The following is a 24,048-nucleotide window of genomic DNA, read 5'->3' on the forward strand; positions in this document are numbered from 1 at the left end:
TACAGGGTGCCCGGAGTTGGTGCACTGGGATGACCCAGAGGGATAGGATGGGGAGGGAGGTGGGAGTAGGGTTCAGGATGGGGAACACGTGTACACCTGTGGTGGATTCAAGTCAATGTATGGCAAAACCAATACAATATTGTAAAGTAAAATAAATTAATCAATTAAAAAATAATAAATAAAAATTTAAAAAATAAAAAAATAAGGTTAGATAGCATATTAAAAAGCAGAGACATTACTTTATCAACAAAGGTCCATCTAGTCAAGGCTATGGTTTTTCCAGTGGTCATGTTTGGATGTGAGAGTTGGACTGTGAAGAAAGCTAAGCGCCGAAGAATTGATGCTTTTGAACTGTGGTGTTGGAGAAGACTCTTGAAAGTCCCTTGGACTGCAAGGAGATCCAACCAGTCCATCCTAAAGGGGATCAGTCCTGAGTGGTCATTGGAAGGACTGATGCTAAAGCTGAAACTCCAGTACTTTGGCCACCTCATGCGAAGAGTTGACTCATTGGAAAAGACCCTGATGCTGGGAGGGATTGGGGGCCGGAGGAGAAGGGGATGACATAGGATGAGATGGCTGGATGGCATCATCGGTTCAATGGACATGAGTTTGAGTGAAATCCAGGAGTTGGTGATGGACAGGGAGGCCTGGCATGCTGCAATTCATGGGGTCGCAAAGAGTTGGACATGACTGAGCGACCAAAGTGAACTGAAATGAATGACCTTAAAACAATGAAATAAATAAAATATTTAGCTCTCATAAAGCTTATATATATCCTAATAGAAAGGGACAAAATTATTAATATATATACTTTGTGGTCAGCACCAGGCAAATCACTTAGGGTTTAAGATGTGAGTTACATATAGTAATAACAAAATAATGCTCAAAATTCTCCAAGCCAGGTTTCAAGAATACATGAACCATGAAATTCCAGATGTTCAAGCTGGTTTTAGAAAAGGCAGAGGAACCAAAAATCAAATTGCCAACATCCACTGGATCATCAAAAAAGCTAGAGAGTTCCAGAAAAACATCTATTTCTGCTTTATTGACTATGTCAAAGTCTTTGACTGTGCGGATCACAATAAACTGTGGGAAGTTCTTCAAGAGATGGGAATCCCAGACCACCTGACCTGCCTCTTGAGAAATCTGTATGCAGGTCAGGAAGCAACAGGCAGAACTGGACATGGAACAACAGACTGGTTCCAAATAGGAAAAGGAGTACGTCAAGGCTGTATATTGTCACCCTGCTTATTCTTATTTAACTTATATACAGAGTACATAATGAGAACTGCTGGGCTGGATGAAGCACAAATTGGAAGCAAGATTGCTGGGAGAAATATCAATAACTTCAGATATGCAGATGACATCACCCTTATGGCAGAAAGTGAAGAAAAACTAAAGAGCTTCTTGATGAAAGTGAAAGAGGAGAGCGAAAAAGCTGGCTTAAAGCTCAACATTCAGAAAACAAAGATTATGGCATCTGGTCCCATCACTTCATGGCAAATAGATGGGGAAACAGTGGAAACAGTATCAGACCTTATTTTGGGGGGCTCCAAAATCACTGCAGATGGTGATTGCAGCCATGAAATTAAAAGACTCTTACTCCTTGGAAGAAAAGCCATGACCAACCTAGATAGCATATTAAAAAGCAGAGACATTACTTTGTCAACAAAGGTCCATCTAGTCAAGGTTATGGTTTTTCTAGTAGTTATGTATGGATGTGAGTGTTGGACTATAAAGAAAGCTGAGTGCAGAAGAATTGATGCTTTTGAACTGTGGTGTTGGAGAAGACTCTTGAAAGTCCCTTGGACTGCAAGGAGATCCAACCAGTCCATCCTAAAGGAAAGCAGTCCTGAACATTCATTGGAAGGACTGATGTTGAAGCTGAAACTCCAGTACTTAGGCCACCTGATACAAAGAGCTGACTCATTTGAAAAGACCTGATGCTGGGCAAGATTGAGGGCAGGAGGAGAAGGGGAAGACAGAGGATGAGATGGTTGGATGGCATCAGCAACTCAGTGGACATGAGTTTGAGTAAACTCTGGGAGTTGGTGATGGACAGGGAGGCCTGGCGTGCTGCTGTCCATGGGGTCGCAAAGAGTCGGACATGACTGAGCGACTAAACTGAACTGAACATATAGTAACCTAGTAAGCTAATTGTTGGGCTTCCCTGGTGGCTCAGTGGTAAAAAACCTGCCTGTCAATGCAGTAGACATGTATTCGATCCCTGATCAAGGAAGATCCCCTAGAAAATGAGATGCAACCCACTCCAGTATTCTCACCTAGGAAATCCCATTGACAGAGGAGCCTGGCAAGGGACAGTCCATGTAGTCACAAAAGAGTCAGACATGACTTAGTAACTAAACAACAACAAACTAAGCATTAACATCTAATTGTAGGAAGTCCCTTTGAAAGTAGTTATGTCCTTAACAAGGACAATTAAGACATTTCTACTTATGGTCTAGGAAGAGATTCAAACTAGTTAATCCAAAAATATTTGTTGAATCAAATTAGGCTGCCTATCTCTTCTTTCTAGTTTGCTGTGAGCTGGGAAACCAGAAGGGGCCTTCTTCCAGACAGTTTTTTTAAAAACCAGTTTCCCTCTAAAAATGCTCCTGTAGAATCACAGGAAATTTTAAAATGTTGAATATTTTCAATTGCACATTTTAATTACAATTACACAAGTGATTACAGTTACTTCCAGCTACACATTCAGATACTTCCAATTACACATTCAGATGTTTTGTTCATTGCTATGTGTCATTCTGACATATTAACTAAGTTGCCCTTCATCACTAAGGTTATTATTTTTTATCATCAATGATATGCTAAGTCACCCAAAAATTCAATCCACCACATAAGATGAGTTCGGCCTCAATGACTAATTCTTCATGATCTTTTACACAACTCCAACCATCTTTACCTTTATCTAAGATGAGATCTAGAGCAAGTGAGATGGTTTAGTGGCTAATTTTCTTTGTATCAGATGAGGACTAGCAAAATCATGCTGGTTTCATAATTCATACCTCAAGGCTCAGGAAAAAGCATCTGAGCCAGTACAGTTTCCCGGTTCCAGTCTAAGACCATGTTCCACGTAATATTCCTGGTCTCGATTTAGGAACTGAAAGCGATTTTCTTAAGTATATTTTTGTGAATATGAAAGTAACATATATACTGGTTTCTGAATATTGGGTAAAAAGAGAAAAATATAAAAATAACACAATCTTATCACCCAGAGAGAGCCAAATACTAACATTTTTACATATTTCCCTCTAGAAAAAGGAAAACAGTAAAAGAGTTGAATACATATATATGCAGATTAAGAACAGAATATAAACAAATGTAGAGGTGAAATCAACAAGTAGAGTACTTACTACTTTATGAAAATAAATAAAAACAAGCTGTAAGTGACTCTTAGAAAACTATAAATTACATTAATTGACTCAAGAATAAGCAGTTGTTGTTTAGTCACTAATATACATCTAACTCTTTTGTAATCCAGCCAACTATAGCCTGCCAGGCTCCTCTGTCCATAGGATTTCCCAGACCAGAATACTGGAGTGAGTTGTCATTTCTTTCTCCAGGGGATATTCCCAGACCAGGGATCAAATCTATGTACCCTTCATTGGCAGGAGGATTATTTATCACTGAGCCACCAGGAAAGTCCCCAAATAAACAGTAGAAAACCTAAACAGATCTTCAACTATGAATGAAACCAAAAACATTTGCAGAAATTTACCTCCATGAGGTAGATACCATTACAACCCCCATTTTACAGAATGAAGAAGTTACACATCAAAGAACTAGCAGAACTGGGACTTGTCAGTGGTTTCCATGATTGTAATCACCATACTGTACGTAAGTCTGGACCCCAATGAGGAAAGATTATTCCTATGGTAGACAGGCTATTTAACAATCAGTAGTAACCCAGCACTTTTTCTGTGCTAAGCATTGCTGTGGATGCTGGGGACGCAAAGCTGAATAAGTACACCACAGTCTCTGTGTTCAAGAAGCTTCAAGTTGAGTCAAGACCAACAAATAACTATACAGACTATACTGCAACATATCAATTGTATTGCCAGAGCCTAGAGGAAGGAGTGATGCCATGGGAGACAGGAAAGGGATCATATTGAAAACACCATTTGGGCTGTCTCTGGAAAGGTTGGCAGAGAAGGGGGAGGAAGGCATTCCATGTAGAGGGAACAGCACGCGCCAAGGCAGAACACTATAGATAATCTACAAGCTGATGTGTCATTAAATCTCTCTTTAAAACAGTGCAAAGAGACATTATGCTGCTTTTGACAGAAGGCAGCAGTTCTCAGCAGCATCTTCTTCCATCATGACAAAAACTGCTCTCAGTTCACTTTAAGGGGGTAGTGATATTTGGCAGAAATCTACTGTATTTCTTCCTTAATGAGTTGTCAGAGATTCTGCCATGCCATTTGTCTTCTAAGCAAGTTATTATGAAGGCTGTCAGTAAAGAGTAAAAATGAGGATAAGCAATATATTCACCAGTCAGCAGGGGGCTGAGAATCTGTTCATTCAGAAGCAGCAGGGGGCTGTGGGAAAATGTCTGTCCTTTAAGCAAGACTATGAAGGACTACCACTCAAAAGAGAGGGTGGATTTGTAAGAAGCTAAGAATGTCTTTCTCTAATTTAAACTCCGGGAGCTTTCCTTGGTTCCTATATCTGCTTACAGACAGAGAATAGAATAAAGAATAGCAGACATTCTGATATAAGAGTGATTTTAATTTGGACCACACTTCAAAACCTAATTTGGAGACGGACAGACGAGTCTGATACTGTACGGAAGGTTATGTGTATGGGTAATTAAGTGGACAATCACATATATCAAAATAAATCACATTCAGTCTGCAGTACAGAAATTTCACTCTCTAACTTAGGCTATTAACTATATGTAGAATTAAGAATTAAGATAGATTGTGTTTGTTTGTTTTCCCTGGGCTTCATACAGTTTGCATTAGAAGTGCTAAGGAGCAAAGCTGGAGAAAGATCCTGGCTCTGAGCTTTAATCCTTGTGGGATTTTCTGTAAGTTACTTAGCAACTCTAGCTAATAAGAGCTGCCTCACAGAGTTGCTGTAAGGATTAAATGAGATGATATATGTAAAGTGTTGACACATAAGTGCTCAATAAATGGCAGTCATAATGATGCTGCTGTTGACTTAAATATTATTATACAGATCTGAAAACAGTCTAGACTTTACCCCAAGCATAGCAAGTTCCTATAAGGAGAAGAAAACTTTTATTGTCTAAATAATTATGGATAAGTAAATTACATTATGAATAAAAATAGTCTGCTGAATAAATTTAATCTTGTGTCAGTTATAAAAATCTAATTTATCATCTATAATTGGATAGAAGCAGAATCAGCTTTAGTTTCCCGTCTAAATTATTACATTTCTAATTGCTCTATTAGACTTTGGGAATCAAGATACAGATGTTTAACAGCATCATTGCAAAATCTCATTTTACAGTGTATGGTTTTAAAAGAATTATATTTTCTTGCCTAACACTCTGAACATACATGAAAAACTGAAAGGCTTAATCTGTAAGAAACACTGTTACTTAAACTGAAAATCTATTCTGTCTTTTATTTGGGAAGATGAAGGATTAATCTCATATAATTGAGACCATGGTTACAATTCAAGTTACAACAATAGTTACAACTGTATCAAAATAGATATTTCCTATTTTAATCTTCAATTTATTCCAGTTGTTAATTTAAACTATCAGAGAAAATGATTTACTTCAACCCCTTAATTTGACGAATGCAAAACTAAGGCCTACAGAGGTCAAGGGACTTCACCAAATATCTATGGAATCAAGTGTAGCACTAAAAAACTTTTTTGTTTTCAGAATCGCAGCAACCATAAATAAAGTAAGTTGATAATTGCTAGAAATAAATATTAGAACTACTTTGGTATGGAATAAACCTGACTTTTAAAATCTTAACTGGTTCTCACACCTAAGGATAAATATCAACTATTTGGAACAATGTAAATAACATTAAGTGTCTGATTTCTACACTTCTTTACACAATAGCCCACTATATTTCTACAACACATGGACGGTTCTTCAGTGCCTTAAAAGTCAAAATGCTACTCAAATTCCATCATTTTAGACATTGGCTAGCAAAGGACGTAGCATCATATCTGGCTTTGGGAAATTTCGCTTTCTTGGTGTATGACTAATACATTCCTCAAATATTTGTCTATATTGTATTATTCACTGTAATTATAGTCTATATTGGCCAACAAGATCAAATAAAATAATTTTTTAACAAAAGATACTCTCTGTGTTTGAGAATAACAGAGAATGGCTATTTTTCTACAAGCCAGTTGATGTTACTCTATAAAATATACAGTAATTATGATAAAAAACTAAAATAGACTTCTTAACCTTATACGTCAACAATTTTTCACTCATTCACATTCAGTCATGCATGCAAAGCTGTCATTTCCAATCTAGACTATTTCTGGTTAGTCTCTGATGTTCTGAAGCAATGCCAATCAGAGTGATTATGTTATCACTGTTGTGGCAATTAAATGCTCTATTTGTTTACTACTGAAAGCATGACTGATCTGATACATAGTCAAATCATAAATAGTTCTGTGTCTGATATTAATGAATGCCCATAATGCATTTTTCCAGTTATTTCTTCACAGTTAAAATAACTCTATTTACAATGAAAATCCTTCCTATTTTAATCAGTGGTTCTCAACCAGGGGCAACTTTGCCTCCCAGGGACATTTGGTAATATCTAGGGAAATTTTTTCACAACAAACTATGGAAAATTCTGAATGAGATGGGAATACCAAACCACCTGATCTGCCTCTTGAGAAATCTGTATGCAGGTCAGGAAGCAATAGGCAGAACTGGACATGGAACAACAGACTGGTTCCAAATAGGAAAAGGAGTATGTCAAGACTGTATATTGTCACCCTGCTTATTTAACTTCTATGCAGAGTATATCATGAGAAATGCTGGGCTGGAGGAAGCACAAGCTGGAATCAAGATTGCCGGGAGAAATATCAATAACCTCAGATACACACATAAAACCACCCTTACGGCAGAAAGTGAAGAAGAATTAAAGAGCCTCTTGATGAAAGTGAAAGAGGAGAGTGAAAAAGTTGACTAAAACTCAACATTCAGAAAACTAAGATCATGGCATCTGGTCCCACCACTTCAAGGCAAATAGATGGAGAAACAGTGAAAACAGTGTCAGACCTTATTTTGGCGGGTTCCAAACTCACTGCAGATGGTGACTGCAGCCATGAAATTAAAAGATGCTTACTCCTTGGATGGAAAGTTATGACCAACATAGACAGCATAATCAAAAGCAGAGACATTACTTTGTCAACAAAGGTCCATTTAGTTACGGCTATGGTTTTTCCATTAGTCATGTATGGATGTGAGAGTTGGACTATAAAGAAAGCTGAGCAACTGAAGAATTGATGCTTTTGAACTGTGGTGTTGGAGAAGACTCTTGAAAGTCCCTTGGACTGCAAGGAGATCCAACCAGTTCATCCTAAAGGAAAGCAGTCCTGAATGTTCATTGGAAGGACTGATGTTGAAGCTGAAACTCCAATACTTTGGCCACCTGATGCAAAGAGCTGACTCATTTGAAAAGACCCTGATGCTGGGCAAGATTGAAGGCGAGAGGAGAAGGGAATGACAGAGGATGAGATGGTTGGATGGTATCACTGACTCAGTGGACATGAGTTTGAGTAAACTCCAGGAGTTGGTGATGGACAGGGAGACCTGGCATGCTGCAGTCCATGGGGTTGCACGACTGAGCGACTGAAATGAACTGCCTGAGGGACATTTTTGACATTGACTAATGAGAGGAGGGATGCCACTGGCATTCAGTGGGTAAAGGATGCTGCTAAACATCCTCCAATATATAGGACAGGCACAACCTATATATTGCTTCAACCCCAACAAAGAATTATTTGATCCAGAATGTCTGCAGTGAAAAAGCTCTGGAGATTGATGGTGACGATTGTTGTACAATAATGTGAGTGTACTTAATGCCAATAAACTATATGTTTAAAAATAGTTTATGTGGTAAATTTTATGTTATGTATATTTTACTACAACCAAAACATCAATAAATCAATAGTTCTGAGACAGAGAGCTTTAAATTACTTAGTGTCCTTTTATAAGGAATATATTTCAGTACTTTAGGAAGGCCAAAAGACTCTGCACCTGGTAAAGTGATGTTAATAAAGCAAACAACTTCACTTCCTTCTATCAAATCATATTTTGTTCTCTCTTGACTTACTTCCAAATTTCTTTCATCCACTAGTGAATGACTCCAAAACAACAGTTTCCTCACCAACATGCACACTGTTGAAACAAAAATGAAAACAGAACCTATAATTAGATTGTTTTTTTCCCTTAGGCTAGTTTCAGTTACATTCAACCAAAATCTTGACAAACATAGGACACAACAGAGGAACTTGGACAAAGACCAAATGTAAGAAAACTTAACACGTTGGGCTGTATGGAAAAGCAGAAGAAAAAAGCAATAAGCAAAAGACAAAAAGTATGTTCAGTTCTCTGTCATGGAAATACAAATTAATATGAAGTATTAGTTCACACTAAACAAATTGATAAAATTACAAGAGTTGGTAACACTGTGAACTCTCAAAAGGTGTTGGTAAAAGTGTAAATTGATACAACCCTGTAATGGTTCATTTGATGTCGGTTAGGGTTAGGGGTTAGGGGTTAGGGTTAGGGTTAGGGAACTAGGTTATATTATCTGCTTGCTTGGTCAAACACCAGTCCAGATGTTGCTATGAAAGTAACTATATTTTTAGATGTGATTGACATTTGAATCAGTAGACCTTGAGTAAAGCAGGTTACCCTGTGGAATGCGGGTGGGCTTTATCCTATCAGCTGAAGGAATTAAAAGCAAAGACTGAGGTTTCTCAAAAAAGTGATTCTGCCCCAAGACTGCCCTGACTATATTTTCAGTTACTGAACTGCTCTGCAGATTTCAGGCTCAAACCAGTAATATGAACTCCCACCTGAATCTGCAGTCTGCTAGTTTGCCCCACAAATTTTGGGCTTGGCCCACAACCTTGTGAGCCAATTTCATGAAATCCCTGCCTGTCTCTCTCTGTCTCTCACTCCATATTATATGTATGTGTGTGTATAATCTCTATATGTCTGTGTGTTTATGTGTCTGTGTGTATACGCGTCTGTGTGTATACACACAGAACCTCTTGGTTCTGTTTCTCTGAGAACCCTAATACACATCCACTTTGAAGAACAGTTTGGCAATTTCTGGGAAAACTGAAGATGAAAAGGTCTAGAAAAGCTGAAGACGGGCATAGCCATTTTCAGATCTAGATATGCAGCCTGTAGTTCCTCTCTAAGGGGAACTACTGGAATTGTGGTGGGGAAGTGTAAAACAAGATGAAGGAATGGAACTTCTATGTCTTAAAGAGTGTGGGGTGGGGTGGGGAAAAATATGGCAAATGTTAGAACATGCTAAAAACAGATATGGAGTATATTTCATGTTGCCATATTGTTTTCTGCCTTTCTTCCGTATTTTGTAATATTCTGACACTTCAATAAAAGCAGTTTTATAGCAACTTTTGTTAAGCCTGATGGCAATGGAAGTGGCCCTGACTGAAAGGCCAAATGCACTTAAGTTCAAAGGGGAAAAGACAGTCTCAGCAGAGAACAAGGATGGGTGAGGAGAGGTTAAAGAAGAAAGTGAGTAACACTTGAGAACCCAACACTTTCAGAATTCCCTTTGTGCACAGGGCTTCCTTTGACTTCAAAACGGCTCATTTATCATTAACTGGCGAAGTAGAGAATACACATTTGTCAGATTAACATGATGCCCATGGATATCAGTGGTCATCTTGACCTTCATTACTTTGTTATGCAGTGTTTGCCAGATTTCTGTACTATAAAGTTACTGTTTTCTCTTTTTCCAGAAGTTTTTGAGTATCATCTTGGAAAATGTTATAAGTGGTTAATTTGCTATAATATCAAGTAGAACCCCTTGATGATTATCACAAATGAGTTTTATGAGAAATTGAAAGAAGACAGATCACAGCAAGGAAAAACTATAAAAAGACTCGAATAGGACAAAGGTAGGAAAAAAATAAGAGATGTTGCTTAATCCCTAGTACTTTGCTATTTTTCTCTCTGCCTTCCTTTGTCGTAAAAGTTTTTTTTCTTCTTTCTTTCACTAACTGGGTCCAACTAGGTCCAAGCAGGCAGGAACCCAGCCTCTATTTGTTAATCTTTGGATCACCAGAGCCTGTAATAGACTCAGTAATAAATACTTATTGAAGAAAAGGGAAGAGAAAAGATGGGAGAAAAAGAGGAAATAACTGACCATAACAGATTATCAATATATTCCTTAATATTTATTTTCTGTTACATAATCTTAAACTGAGCTTCATTGATTTATACTTTCTCTCTCTCTTAAAATATTTTCAAAAGTAGATTTTTTAACTCGATATCACTCTAAATTTGTATTTTTTTCTATTGGTTACCTGCCCTAAATAAATTAAATTTTTACCACGCTTGCTTTAACCCATAGGAATTAGTTTCAAATGCTAAAACTTCTAATTCCCTAGGAGATAAATAGGCAAAACTCTTAGCTACACTAAAAATATGTACTACATTAGACTACAGTATTCTTCTTACTCCTTATTTGTAGGAAATATACACTAAAGTATTTGGTGTGATAGAGCATCATGTTGGCAAATTACTAGCAAATGATTCAGGAAAAATAAAGTTAATGTGCTGTGCTTGCAATGTTTCAATAAATTTGAAATTATTTCAAAATAAAAATAATTTCCTTTCCATGAATGTGATAATTAATTGATATCCTAAGGGCTAGAAAAAAATGTACATAACTAATTTATTGGTTCATATAAGTGTTGTGCTGCTGCTGCTGCTTAGTTATATCCGACTCTCTCCCCACGGACTGTAGTAGCCCTCCAAGCTCCTCTGTCCATGGAATTTTCCAGATAAGAATACTGGAGAGGGTTGCCATTTCCTACTCCAAGGGATCCTCCCAACCCAGGGATTGAACCTGAATTTCCTGCATTACAGACAGATTCTTTACCAGTAGTGCCACCTGGGAAACCCTAATTTATTATAGGTGGAACCAGAATAAAAAAAAAAAAAAAAAGCCACAAACCTGGTCACCATTGCAAAGCTTCCCTTCTCTGAAAGCATCAACCTAAATTAAGACTAGAAAGAGCAGCCATACCTTTTGTTTAACAAAAGTAGCATTTGCAGTGGAACTCCCAATTGAGAAGAAGAGAATAAGCATTAAGACTACAGTTTCAAGGTTTTATTCCCTTCCTCACATATAATTCTAATCTATGGCATGTCTGTGAGATAATCTAGATCACAGCGAGTCCGGTCATCATTTTCTTCCGTGTGTTTTATTCATTCAGTCAATACTGGCAAAGTGAAGCTCTACCTTGGGTGTCATCTGATTAAGTGATGAACTAGGGCCAAACAGTAAAGGAAGGAATCTGCAGGCAGAAGGGTCAGTGACCTGACTGGCATTCCATGGACCGATATTTGTGGGCTTGATGTGGCCAGACACTTCAAGGATTGTGCTCCAGAAGAGCAAACTTGCCTGCCCCCTCCTTGTCAGAAGAGCCTTGCATGTAGAGGAAAGCGGTCTTTGAGCTTGGTTGTCAGCTGCTCAGGGCTGTTCCCTACCAGTGCTGGGAACACTTAGCACTTGGAACCTTTGTAGAGAGAGCGAGCCAGGATCCACCAAGCCCAGCAAGCTTATTACCAAGCAACCCAGACAGAGCCACAGGATGGTACAGCAGACACTCTGTCAACATTTATCAGTAACACTGAATTTTTGTTTACCTGGAACCAAAGGAAATTGAAGTGAAGTGCCTGTTGCTCAGTCATGTCCGATTCTTTGCAACCTCATGGACTATAGCCCCTCAGATTCCTCTGTCCATGGTATTCTCCAGGCAAGAATACTGGAGTGGGTAGCCATTTCCCTCTCCACAGTATCTTCCTGACCCAGGGATCAAACCCAGTCTCCTGCACTCTAGGCAGATTCTTTACTGCCTGAGCCACCTTGGAATCCAACAGGGTGGGTAAAAAATGAAAAGTAGAATAACAAACTTATTTTTTTTTAATTGAGGGACTTCCCTGGTAATCCAGTAAAGATTCTGCACTTCAAATGCAAGGGGAAGGGTTCAATCCCTGGGCCCCAGTTGGGGATGCTGCCAGACAACAACAACAAAAAATTTAGAAGTTTGATTCACTGGAAACACTGGAGGAATGAGAGAGGTAGGGAGATTGTACAGCACAGGCGACTGTGGGAGGAGTTCCATGTGGTTTTGTTTTGTTTGTGTTTTGAGAACAGTGAAGCCCCCTTTTGCACAGATAAACTTCCAAGTGTCTGTATGATTAGAAATTTTATTCAAAATTCACCACCAGCACCCTGTGGAAGTGCAGCAAGGAATCAAACTGTGTTTAAAATCGATATTTGAAGCTGGTCATCTGGTTGAGGGGTTCCTAGTCTTTTTACCTCTACATACATGCTCAGTTGCTCAGTCATATCCTACTCTTTGTGACCCCATGGACTGTAACCCGCTAGGCTCTTCTGTCCATGTAATTTTCCAGGTAAGAATACTGGAGTGGGTTGCCATTTCCTTCTCTAGGCAATCTTCCCAACCCAGGGGTTGAACCTATGTCTTCTGCATCTCCTATGCTGGCAGACTGATTTCTTAAAATTGCACCACCTCTAAAGGGTTTTACTCTTTACTTTTCCCCTAAATTGAATCTATAATTTGTGAAAGTAAAAAACATCATTTACTGACAATTTGCTTGCCCATTTTTATAAACCAGATACATCTAATAATGCCAGTAGAGCTTCTGATCCATGATTATCAACTAGTATTTATATTTTTAGTTGATTTCATTCTAATAAAAAGCAAAGGAGCATCAAGTTTCCATCAGTCTTATACAGTCTCTATTAAATATACTGACCTTTTCTAGTCCTGTGGCAAAAAAAATGTCAGCACATTAAATAGAGACTGTATAAGACCACAGATATGCAAATGACATCATCCTCTAACATCCGTTGAATCATCGAAAAAGCAAGAGAGTTCCAGAAAAAATATCTACTTCTGCTTTACCAACTACACCAAAGCCTTTGACTATGTGGATCACAACAAACTGTGGAAAATTCTTAGATGAGAATACCAGACCATCTGACCTGCCTCCTGAGAAATCTGTATGCAGGTCAGGAAGCAACAGCTAGAACTGGACATGGAACAGACTGGTTCCAAATTGGGAAAGGAGTACGTCAAAACTGTATATCATCACCCTGCTTATTTAACTTAAATGCAGAATACACCACGTGAAATGCCAGGCTGGATGAAGCACAAGCTGGAATCAAGATTGCTGGGAGAAATATCAATAACCTCAGATACGCAGATGACACCACCCTTATGCCATAAAGTGAAGAAGAACTAAAAAGCCTCTTGATGAAAGTAAAAAAGGAGAGTGAAAAAGTTGGCTTAAAACTCAACATTTAGAAAACTAAGATCATGGCATCTGGTCCCATCACTTCATGGCAAAAAGATGGGGAAACAGTGGAAACAGTGGCAGACTTTATTTTGGGGGGTTCCAAACTCACTGCACATGGTGACTGCAGCCATGAAATTAAGACGCTTGCTCCTTGGAAGAAAACCTATGACCAACCTAGACTGTATAAAAAAAGCAGAGACATTACTTTGTCAACAAAGGTCCGTCTAGTCAAGGCCATGGTTTTCCAGTAATTATGTATGGATGTGAGAGTTGGACTATAAAGAAAGCTGAGCACAGAAGAATTGATGCTTTTGAACTTGGTGTTGGAGAAGACTCTTGAAAGTCCCTTGGACTGCAAGGAGATCCAACCAACCCATCCTAAAGAAAATCAGTCCTGAACATTCAATGGAAGGACTGATGTTGAAGCTGAAACTCCAATACTCTGGCCACCTGATGTGAAGAGCTGACTCATTTGAAAAGACCCTGATGCTGGGCAAGATTGAAGGAGGGAGGAGAAGGAGATGACAGAGGATGAGATGGTTGGATGGCATCACCAACTCAATGGACACGAGTTTGAGTAAGCTCCAGGAGTTGGTGATGGACAGGGAAGCCTTGTGTGCTGCAGACCATGGGGTCACAAAGAGTCAGACACAACTAAACAACTGAACTGACTGAATTTTTAAATGTACAATTTGTTAGTTGTTTTGTTTACTTTTGAATAATAAAAAAAAGTTGGCAAGCCTTAATACTACCTGCTAAGTGAGCCAAGTCTGTGGCCTGTGTTCATAAACCATTAATCTAATCCAGAAGTTTTCAATGGGGAACAACTGTGCCATCCAGAGGATGCTGGGTAATATCTGGAGACATTTTTGGTTGTGACAAATTGGAGGGAAGGGGTTGCAACTGGTATCTAGTTGGTAGAGGCTGAGGATGCTGCTGCAATATACTCATTCTACAATAAAAGGGCAGATCCCACAGCAAGAATCGTTTTGCCAAAAATGTCAATAGTAGTGAGGCTGAAAACTGTGATCTAGTCCCAAACTGTATAAATGAGGAAAATGAGACCCAGAATAATTAAATGACTTTTCCTTGTATTTTAAAAAACTTAGTCTGATTTTAAATTAGACACTTCATTCGAGGATTCCAGAAATAGAACATATAACTTGAACAGACATTTATCCAAAAATATACAAGTAGCCAATAAGCACATGAAAAGATGCTCAACATCATTAGTCATTAGGGAAATGCAAATCAAAGCCACAATGAGATGTTATTAGTAGGATTACTATGATAACTATTGGAGAAGGAAAAAAGCAACCCACTCCAGTATTCTTGCCTGGAAAATACCATGTACAAAAGAACCTAGGGCTACTGTCCTTGGGGTCGCAAGAGTTGGACACAACCGAAGTGACTTAGCACACGGGATAACTATGACAATATTTTTTAATGGTAAGTGTTGGTGAGATAGTGGAGAAGTTAGAAATCTCATACATTGCTAGTGGGAACATAAAATGGTGCAGGCATTGTGGAAAGCAGTCTGGTACAAGAATTCAAGTACAGAATTACCATGACACAATTCCACTGTTACATTAAAAGGATTAATCCGCGATAGCATGAATATCCTCCACCTCAAATATAAATGCAGTATAAAGACTGTTGCGGACCTCTGTCCACAAGGCAGAAGAAAGAGATGGGCGGGAAGACCACCACGCCATATTCTAGACTTCATCTGAAATATATTCTGTACTTGATCTTCTTCTGTGAGTTTCAGCTCCCTTAAGTCTATCCAGTCTTGCTTCTAACTCCAGAGACCCAAACTCGTTCTCCCAAGTGTACAAGGACTAAGGAAACCCCCACTAGCTAGAAGCAGAAAGTAGAACGTGAAGTCGCTCAGTCGTGTCAGACTCTTTGCTACCCCATGGACTGTAGCCCGCCAGGCTGCTTCGTCCTAGGGATTTTCCAAGCAAGAATACTGGAGTGGGTTGCCATTTCCTTCTGCAGAGGATCTTCCCAAACCGGAGATGGAACCAGATCTTCCGCACTGCAGGAAGGCTCTTTACCGTCTGAGCCACCAAGGAAACTCCCACTAGCCAAGCTGCCGAGAAATCACGATCCCTCTACAAGGTACGCAACAAACCCTTGAGGAAGATGAGCATCTCACTGCCTATGTTGCGTCGCAGGCACTCATTCTTCCGGCAGAGCAAAGTAGCTCCTTTTCCAATGGCAGCGCGCTACCAGGAAGGTACGCACCCGTTGGGGCCTGTGGTTGCCAGGAGACAGGCCAGCCACTTCTTCCAATCAGCACGCATCTCTTTGAGTCCAATCACAGACTCCAGAAGAGCGGTAGTCTGAGGTGAAAGGTCATACTGCTATTTGGCGGCCATTTCTCTTAAAGGCCTGTGTGGTTACTTCAGTCCCGAGGGTCGCACGAGAGTTGCGTCGGCGGCGAGCATCGTGCAGCGTTTCCCCACTCCCGCAGCCGTAGTCGCGATGGTAAGGAGAAAGAGAACGACCAGAGTTGCGCGTGAGAGAGAGCGAGGCTCGCCGGGCCTCGTGGTGGTTTCGCGCGTTTCTCATTCATCCGCCTGAGGCGCCGCGGGCCCGGTGGCCGGCCCCTTTCTCCCCGCCCTGGTTGTCTGAGGCGCCCTCCCTCCTTCCGAAGCCCTGTCTTTCCCTCCCTAGGAGTGCTCCTGCCTCCTTCCTCTTGGTTTGAATCCGAGCCTGAGATGTTCTTGCTGCCTAGGGCCCGGGGTTGGGGTAAAGATAAAGCGACTTTTCACGTTCCACTTTACACACTCCAAAATCCTGTTTCGTCCAGTGATGTTGGGACGCCCCACAGCCCTTTGGAATACCGAGCCCAGCTTTTGAGTATCCTCAAGTAAATTTGTTCATTTAGCAAATGTTTACTGAGCGCCTGCTACCTGCCAGGGCCTGGGCCAGGTAAAGTTCTAGGTGCTTGGAATGTAGGGTGAAAAGTATTGATGCGGACCGTGCTCTAGGTTAACTCTGTCGGTATGGGAGAAAGACATTAATCAAATAACGATAAATGTGTACTCTCAAGTAATGTTAAGTGCTGAGAAGGGCGCATACAGGGTACTGTGAAGGTACGTTAGAAGGGTGGTTACGGTGTGCATCTCTTGGAGGAGGGATTTAACATGAAACCTAAGCGTTTTGAGAATACAGCTCCTTAAAGAGCAGGAAGAAGTGTATCAACGCCCAGCTCAGGGATCAGCAGCACAGGCTCTAAGGCCGAAAGGGAAACCTGACCAGTTGAAAGAATTGAGAGCAGGCTACAGCCGCTCGCAAGGATAGAGGATCTGAGATAATAGGGTCGGGCAAGACTTCTTTGGCCTTTGAGGGGTTCTGGATTCTACTCCCAAGTGCATTGGGAAGCCATTGAAGCATTTGAAGCAGAGATAAGATAAAAGTAATACTTGCCTTGTGGCTGGTAAGTTGGAAAAAGACAAGAGTGAAAATTGGAGACCCACCGGAGATCACTGCGAATATGTTTATTCTAGAGGAGTTCAGTAGCCAGGTTCCTTGGTTCTTTTCCTCCTTTGAGCTGATGAGTGAGCAGATGAGGAAAGGAAATAAAGTCTGAATTGACTGGAGATACTATTGGTTTGCTGAATAAACAAGTTTAGGGATTGCCCATATGTAGGAGACACTGCAAGTCAAAGAGCCAATCCCAGCTCCTGGAATTCGAAGTGAAAAGCTGTGGAGCATGATCTGCCCCCTGGCTCCTCCTGTGGCCTCACACAGAACTAACTCCTATGTCCCAGAGAGCACCTTATTGATTCACTATTCCCTCCTTTTACATAGGTAGCCCAGCCTGCCTAGATCAGCCCTTTTCCCTCTGTAAATACCTCTTATCCTTTAAAACAAAGGCACTACTTATTTCAGGCCATCTTCCCTTTGCTTTTAACCCGAGATTGTTTGGTATCCTTGTACGCAGCATATATCCTCTTACTACGTCGCAAAATAATTGTTTGTATGTTTTGACCCTCCCACTGTGGGCTTCATGAGAACAGGAACTGTCATCTGCCCTTTTTCCTTTTCCTTTTTTGCCTTTACCTTTGTTTCTTTGTGTCCTTGGAACAGTGAGTGATGTATATTAGGTATTCAGTGTTTCTTAAGTCAACAGTGAATACTTCTATAAGTTTTAATGGGTTGAAGATGAAATTGGCTGACTAGGTATTTTAATTTCTCTGAAGCTCTTCAACAAAAGTGAAAATTATGTAATAAAGTAAGAGGAAATCAAGAATGTGCTTCATTTGGACACCATAAAGTATTGGTGGTTTAATAAAGAAGAGAATTAATCAAATTGGGTTCTTTTTGTTGTTGTTGTTCTTTATGCAGAGTTTGCCCCTCAACCCCAAGCCTTTCCTCAACGGATTAACAGGAAAGCCAGTAATGGTGAAGCTTAAATGGGGAATGGAGTACAAAGGCTACCTGGTGTCTGTAGATGGCTATATGAACATGCAGGTGAGCTGAAGAATTAAAAAGATAATTAAGTTGTATTTATTTTTCTTCCCCTGACTCCTCAGAGGTTTAGTGTGACTTACAAAGATATAATTAATATAACTGACAAACATAAAGCAAAATTCAGGAATAAAGTCAAGGCCAGGGAGGATGCTATAACTGTGATCACTATGTGTGAGATTGGGCACAAGCTTCACTCATAGTGTTTACAAGTAAGAGCTCAGACATATGGTTCACAGTGCCATAAGACAAATACAACTAGAGTGTACAGAAAAAGCACAAATTTTTGCAGCACTTAGTTCTGAGAGAAACTTCAAGTGAAGCCTTTTGATGAATGCTAAATGTATAACATCAAAGTAATTTGATAAAAGCAATTCTTGAGGGAGAAAACAGACCGACTAAAGGAATTGATGAACTATGTGTCTGTTAAATCGGCTACTGTAAATGTTTCAGCCAGGTTTTATACTTTGTGGTTAATTGTGATTAAAAAATGTATAATGTAAAATTTACCATTTTAATCATTTTCAAGTGTGCAACTCAGCAGCATTAACTACATTCACACTTTTGTGCATCCATCACCATTATCCATTTCAAGAGCTTTTTCATCATCCCAAAGTGAAACTCTATGCCCATCAAACAAGAACTTCCCATTCCCTCTGCCTCCTGGTAAACATTATTCTTTTTGTCTTTATTAGAGGTACTTCATATAAGTGGAATCTTACAATATTTGTCCTTTTGTATCTGGCTTATTTCATTCAGCATGGTGTTTCTAGGGTCCATCCATGTTGTAGCATGTATCAGAATTTCATCCCTTTTCATGGTTGAAGTAATGTTCCATTGTGTGTAGCAGTCCCTTAGTATCCTTGGGGCATTGGTTCCAGGACCTGCCTGGTATACTGAACTCCACAGATGCTTGGAGTCCATGGTTGGTTCTCCATATCGTGGTTCTGCATCAACTTGTCCATGCAGTTCAAACCTGTATTGTTCAAGGGTTGACTGTATATACCTCATTTTACTCATTCTTCTGTTGTTGAACATTTGAATTGTTTCCACCTTTTGACTATTTGTGAATAATGCAGTGAACATAGGTGCACATGTATCAGTTAAGAATCTCTACTTTCAGTCTTTTTGGGTCTTATATCCAGAAGTGGAATTTCTGGATCATATGGTAATTCTTTAATTTTTTGAGGAACTGCCAGACTGTTTTCTATAGCAGCTGTACCATTTTACATTCCACCAGCAATGTATGAGGGATCCAGTTTCTTAATATCCTCACCAACACTTGTTTTCTGTATTTAGAATAATAGTCATCCTAATAATGTGAAGTAGTATCTCATTGCTTTGATTTGCATCTCCTTAATGATCAGTGATGTTGAGACCTATTTATGTGCTTACTGGTTATTTACATATCTTAAAGAAAATGCCCATTCATGTCCTTTGGCCATTTTTTAATTTTTGTTGCTTAATTCTGGTAGTTTCCAGCCACTTTTTTGAAGAAAATATTTGAGGTTATATTTTCCTGAAGCACAGGTATTTATGTGACTGATTAATGACTGATGAATGAATTTTAAAGGGAACCTAGATAAGTAGTCAATCCAATCATGACTCTGTGTATTCTATACTGGTTATGTTTTTAGGTGAATTAAGGAAATGGCAACCCACTCCAGTACTCTTGCCTTGAAAATCCCATGGATAGAGGAGCTTGGTGCAGGCTACTATCCATGGGGTTGCAAAGAGTCGGGAACGACTAAGCAACTTCACTTTCACTAATAGGAGCACTGATAGGCTCAAAGCTGAGATTTTCTTTAATTTAGAGTTTACCACCTGAACAGACCATGCTCAGGTGCCCAAAGTTCCTGGAAAATTACCTAAGCAGTAATCGTTTACCAGAGCTATAGAAAAATTTGAAGACTATACCCATTGTACTAAAAATGTTCCAGACATAGTGGTGATTAATTACATAAGTTTGTAAATATACTAATAATCACTGACTTGTACACTTGAAGAGAATTTTATGGTATAAGAATGATATCTCATTAAAAGAAAGGAATAAAAAAATACCCACCAAATATTTGGTTTTAGAAGTAATGTAGCTTTCTAGTGAACCAGCAAGAGTTATAAAATGTATCTCTGAGTAACTAACCACATTGGTGATGCTTTTTTGAGTTTGTTCATTGGCACGGAATATACCGGTGAACAAAACAAAAGTTGCTCTCCTTAAGAAGTTTATGCTTTAGTGATGGAAGATGGTTATATAGTGGGATATCAGGTAATGGTAGATGCTTTGAAGAAAAGGAAAGCAGAAATGGAATAGAGTGACAAGAGTGTACAGTATTAGAAGGGTGAAGAATATCTGGTGGAAGTGAAAATCGCTCAGTCATCCGACTCTTTGTGACCCCGTGGACTATAGGCCATGGAATTCTCTTAGCCAAGATACTGGAGTGGGTGCCCTTTCCCTTCTCCAGGGGATCTTCCCAACCCAGGTATCGAACCCAGGTTTCCCACATTGCAGGCAGATTCTTTACCAGCTGAGCCACAAGGGAAGCTCAAGAATACTGTAGTGGGTAGCCTGTTCTTTCTCCAGCAGATCTTCCTGATTGAGGAATCGAACTGAGATCTCCTGCATTGCAGGTGGATTCTTTCCCAGCTGAGCTATCAAGGAAGCCCTTTCTGGGAAAGAGCATCCCCATTTGAGGGAACAGCAAATTGCAAAGGCTGTGTGACAGAAACATGCTTTTTCTGTTCTAGGCTTGGCAAGAAGGCCAGGGCAGAGTGAGTTAATAAGAAGTTGGAGTGGTAGTCATGGAACGCCTTTTAAGTGATAATAAGACTTTTGGATTTAATTAAAATGTGATAATATACAAACAGCTCATACAGCTCAATATTAAAAAAAAAAAATGGGCAGAATACCTAGACATTTCTCCAGAGAAAACATACAGATGGCTAACAGGCACATGAAAAGATGCTCAGCATCACTAATTATTAGAGAAATGCAAATCAGAACTACAATGAGGTATCACCTCACACTGGTCAGAATGGCCATCATTTAAAAGTCTACAAATGATAAATCCTGGAGAGGGTGTAGAGAAAAGGGAAGCTTCCTACACTATTGGTCAGGATGTAAATTGGTACATCCTCTATAGAGAATAGTATGGAGGGTCCTTAAGCTAAAATATAGAGTTACCGTATGATCCAGTAATCCCACTCCTGGCCATATATATCAAGAGAAAACTAATTCAAAAAGATACATGCACCCCAGGGTTAAGTCTTAAAGAGGAAAATGCAGAATCTAAAAAAATGATACAAATGAACATGTTTACATAACAGACTCAGAGACATGGAAAACAAACCTTTGGTTACTAAAGGGAAGGATGAAGAGGGATAAATTGGGAATTTGGGATTAACAGATACACACTACTATATGTAAAATAGATAAGGATTTCATGTATAGCACAGGGAACTAAAACTACCCTGTATCTTGTAGTAACCTATAATGGAAAAGAATCTGAAAAATGTAACTGAATCATCTTGCTGTACACTTAAAATTAGCACAGTAATGTAAATCAGCTATAGTTCAACTTAAAAAAAATGTGGTAGAAGGCCTTTGAAGCATCATTGTATATTTAGAAGCTAGTTAAATGTTGGTGAACATCTGCTGGAAATAATCACTTAAAAGAAAAGCTGGTTGATCTTTTGCATAGAAAACTAATTGTCAGCAGTAATTTCAGGCAAAACCATATCCTCTTTGAGGTTATTTTTGTTGTCTAGGAGAAGGAATAGTATCCAGTAGCATTATTAATTCATTAACGTGTTTTAACTGCTTTATCTAATATCCTTTCTAAGCCCTGTTTTTCTTTCCCTTTGCCCACTTACCTAGTTAATGATCGAAATTTGCCTGTTTCCTTTTCCTCTTCATTTCTTTTCTGAGTCCCAGTAGCACTGATTGTGATTTTTTTTAATTCACAAGTAAAGTTTATTAACTATATGTAGAAGGAAAGCTAAACATTTTGATGTAAAGTTAGAAATAATGGAGTTCTCTAAAGTAACCATAAAGGTCACTCTTAATTGTTTAACCTCTTCTTAAGAACTTTTTTTTTCCTGTTTGTTAGCACATATTAAAAAAAAATCCTTATTCAGTTCTTTAGTTTGCTTGTCGAATAATATAAGAGTATTTGGCATTTTAATCATAGCTTTTATACCCATTGGGTTCCTCAGTATGATTGATACAATGTTGTTACTCCAAGAAAAGTTAGTGTCTAGTTCTTTAGAATTATTCAGGTTTATTCATAAATTGGAGACTTCTTGACATGTTAATGTTTAATAGAAATATACATTACTGAGAGATTTTAAAAATTGTGTTGAAACAAGCTTTATTATATATTAGTTCTACATCCATCAATGTTAACTTAATGTTTTACATGAAACCAAAAAGGACTACAGTAGTATTGGAAAGCTAATCTAATTATTGTAGATAAATGTACATCATTGGTACAGAAAGGTCTCAATTAATAAGTTCTCTCACCAGTATTAGGTATATAATACTGTTTTCCTCTGGTATGATAATTCATTTTCTTCTTATTTAAAGCTTGCAAACACAGAAGAATACATAGATGGAGCATTGTCTGGACATCTGGGTGAAGTTTTAATAAGGTAACAATGTCAGTAGTATATATAAGGAGTTGGTGATGAGCATTAGAAATACATGTTTAAATAAACTTGGTGCCTTAGTCTCAGGCTTAATTTTTTTCTAACTACTATTTAGAATAATATGCTACAACTAGACTTCAAGAGTCTTGAAATTGTTAAACTTGTCAAAGCAGATTTAAATACTTTGGAGCTGTTCACTCTTAAGGTTATCCTAGTGTGGCTATTAAACTTTGTAGCTCTTAACTGTGCCTTTTTCAATGGTTTTCTTTTGCAAGAACTTGATTTTTGGGTGGGTCTGTCTGCTGTTAGGTATTTGTATTATACTTACATTCTAGAACTAGGTTCACACCTCTAAATTCTAGTCATTTTAACAACCACATTGTATAAAAATAGTACCATGTGCTCTATAACAACCAAAGGTAAATATTTTTAAAAGAGAAATGTGTTGTAATTTTAGCATTAATATTTTTGTAATGAAAAAAATCTAGTATTAGTAATAATTCAGATCTTACATGGTTTCTTGTTGAAACAACAAAATGGTGTCTTTCTGTTTACAGGTGTAATAATGTGCTTTATATCAGGGGTGTTGAAGAAGAAGAAGAAGATGGGGAAATGAGAGAATAGCATCTTTTGGGGGGAATTTTTTTATATATATTTGTAGACAATAAAAATCTGTTTGGTTTTCAGTTTGACTGTGAGCGGCTATTCATATTCAGATACTTACTTGCATATTCAGATGAAACAGTTCAAAGATTATTGACAGAACTAATGCTTTAAAAGCCACCCAACTTTATTCAAGTTTGTTTTCATGTAAACCCAATGCTGTATTTTTTTCCTGTGAGAGAAATTTATTTGTATGCTTTATAAATGTTTGTAAAAGTGAATTTCAGCCCTTGAAATTGTATATTAACCGAGACCTTTTAAAGTTATTTTTGAGCCACTTTTGACATATATAAAGTTAAATATTTTCTTAGAATACATATAGATTGTGTTATTTTACTCAGTAGTCAATAAATTACACGTTAACACTATATCAGCATAAGCTAAATGATATATACATTACAGCTAAAATTGAAACACCACCTGAAAATTAAAATAGTTTTGAGTATAGAACACAACAGAAATTGTGAAATCATATGTAGGCTAAAGGCATATGGTTTGTTCACATAAGAGAATTAAGTTTTCTGAACAGAACACCTTAATATGAATTAGAAATCAGTCTCAAGGTTGGTTATGTTCAGACCACATAATCTAGTGGTTTTAAGTTTTAAAGTCCTCAAGATCAGTATTTTAGAGTTGTACGTTGTTAAAATGTATACTTCATGGTGATAAAACGTATATTATGAACT

General features: G+C 38.5%; 1 protein-coding gene across 1 annotated transcript; it reads left to right on the plus strand.

The window, feature by feature from the left end:
• SNRPF (small nuclear ribonucleoprotein polypeptide F) lies at window positions 15,921–23,583 on the plus strand. The gene is made up of 4 exons (XM_005680467.2): window positions 15,921–16,063; window positions 17,930–18,055; window positions 22,638–22,702; window positions 23,257–23,583. The coding sequence occupies exons 1-4, from the start codon at window positions 16,061–16,063 to the stop codon at window positions 23,321–23,323; spliced, it is 261 nt and encodes an 86-aa protein (XP_005680524.1). The 5' UTR covers window positions 15,921–16,060; the 3' UTR covers window positions 23,324–23,583.

Source organism: Capra hircus, chromosome 5 (assembly GCF_001704415.2).
Source record: "Capra hircus breed San Clemente chromosome 5, ASM170441v1, whole genome shotgun sequence".
Lineage (NCBI taxonomy): Eukaryota > Metazoa > Chordata > Mammalia > Artiodactyla > Bovidae > Capra > Capra hircus.

Coding starts and splice junctions, on each gene's coding strand:
- SNRPF (XM_005680467.2), top strand. Junction 18,056..22,637: donor ATGGCTATATGAACATGCAG/GTGAGCTGAAGA, acceptor TCTTATTTAAAG/CTTGCAAACACAGAAGAATA. Junction 22,703..23,256: donor CTGGGTGAAGTTTTAATAAG/GTAACAATGTCA, acceptor TTCTGTTTACAG/GTGTAATAATGTGCTTTATA.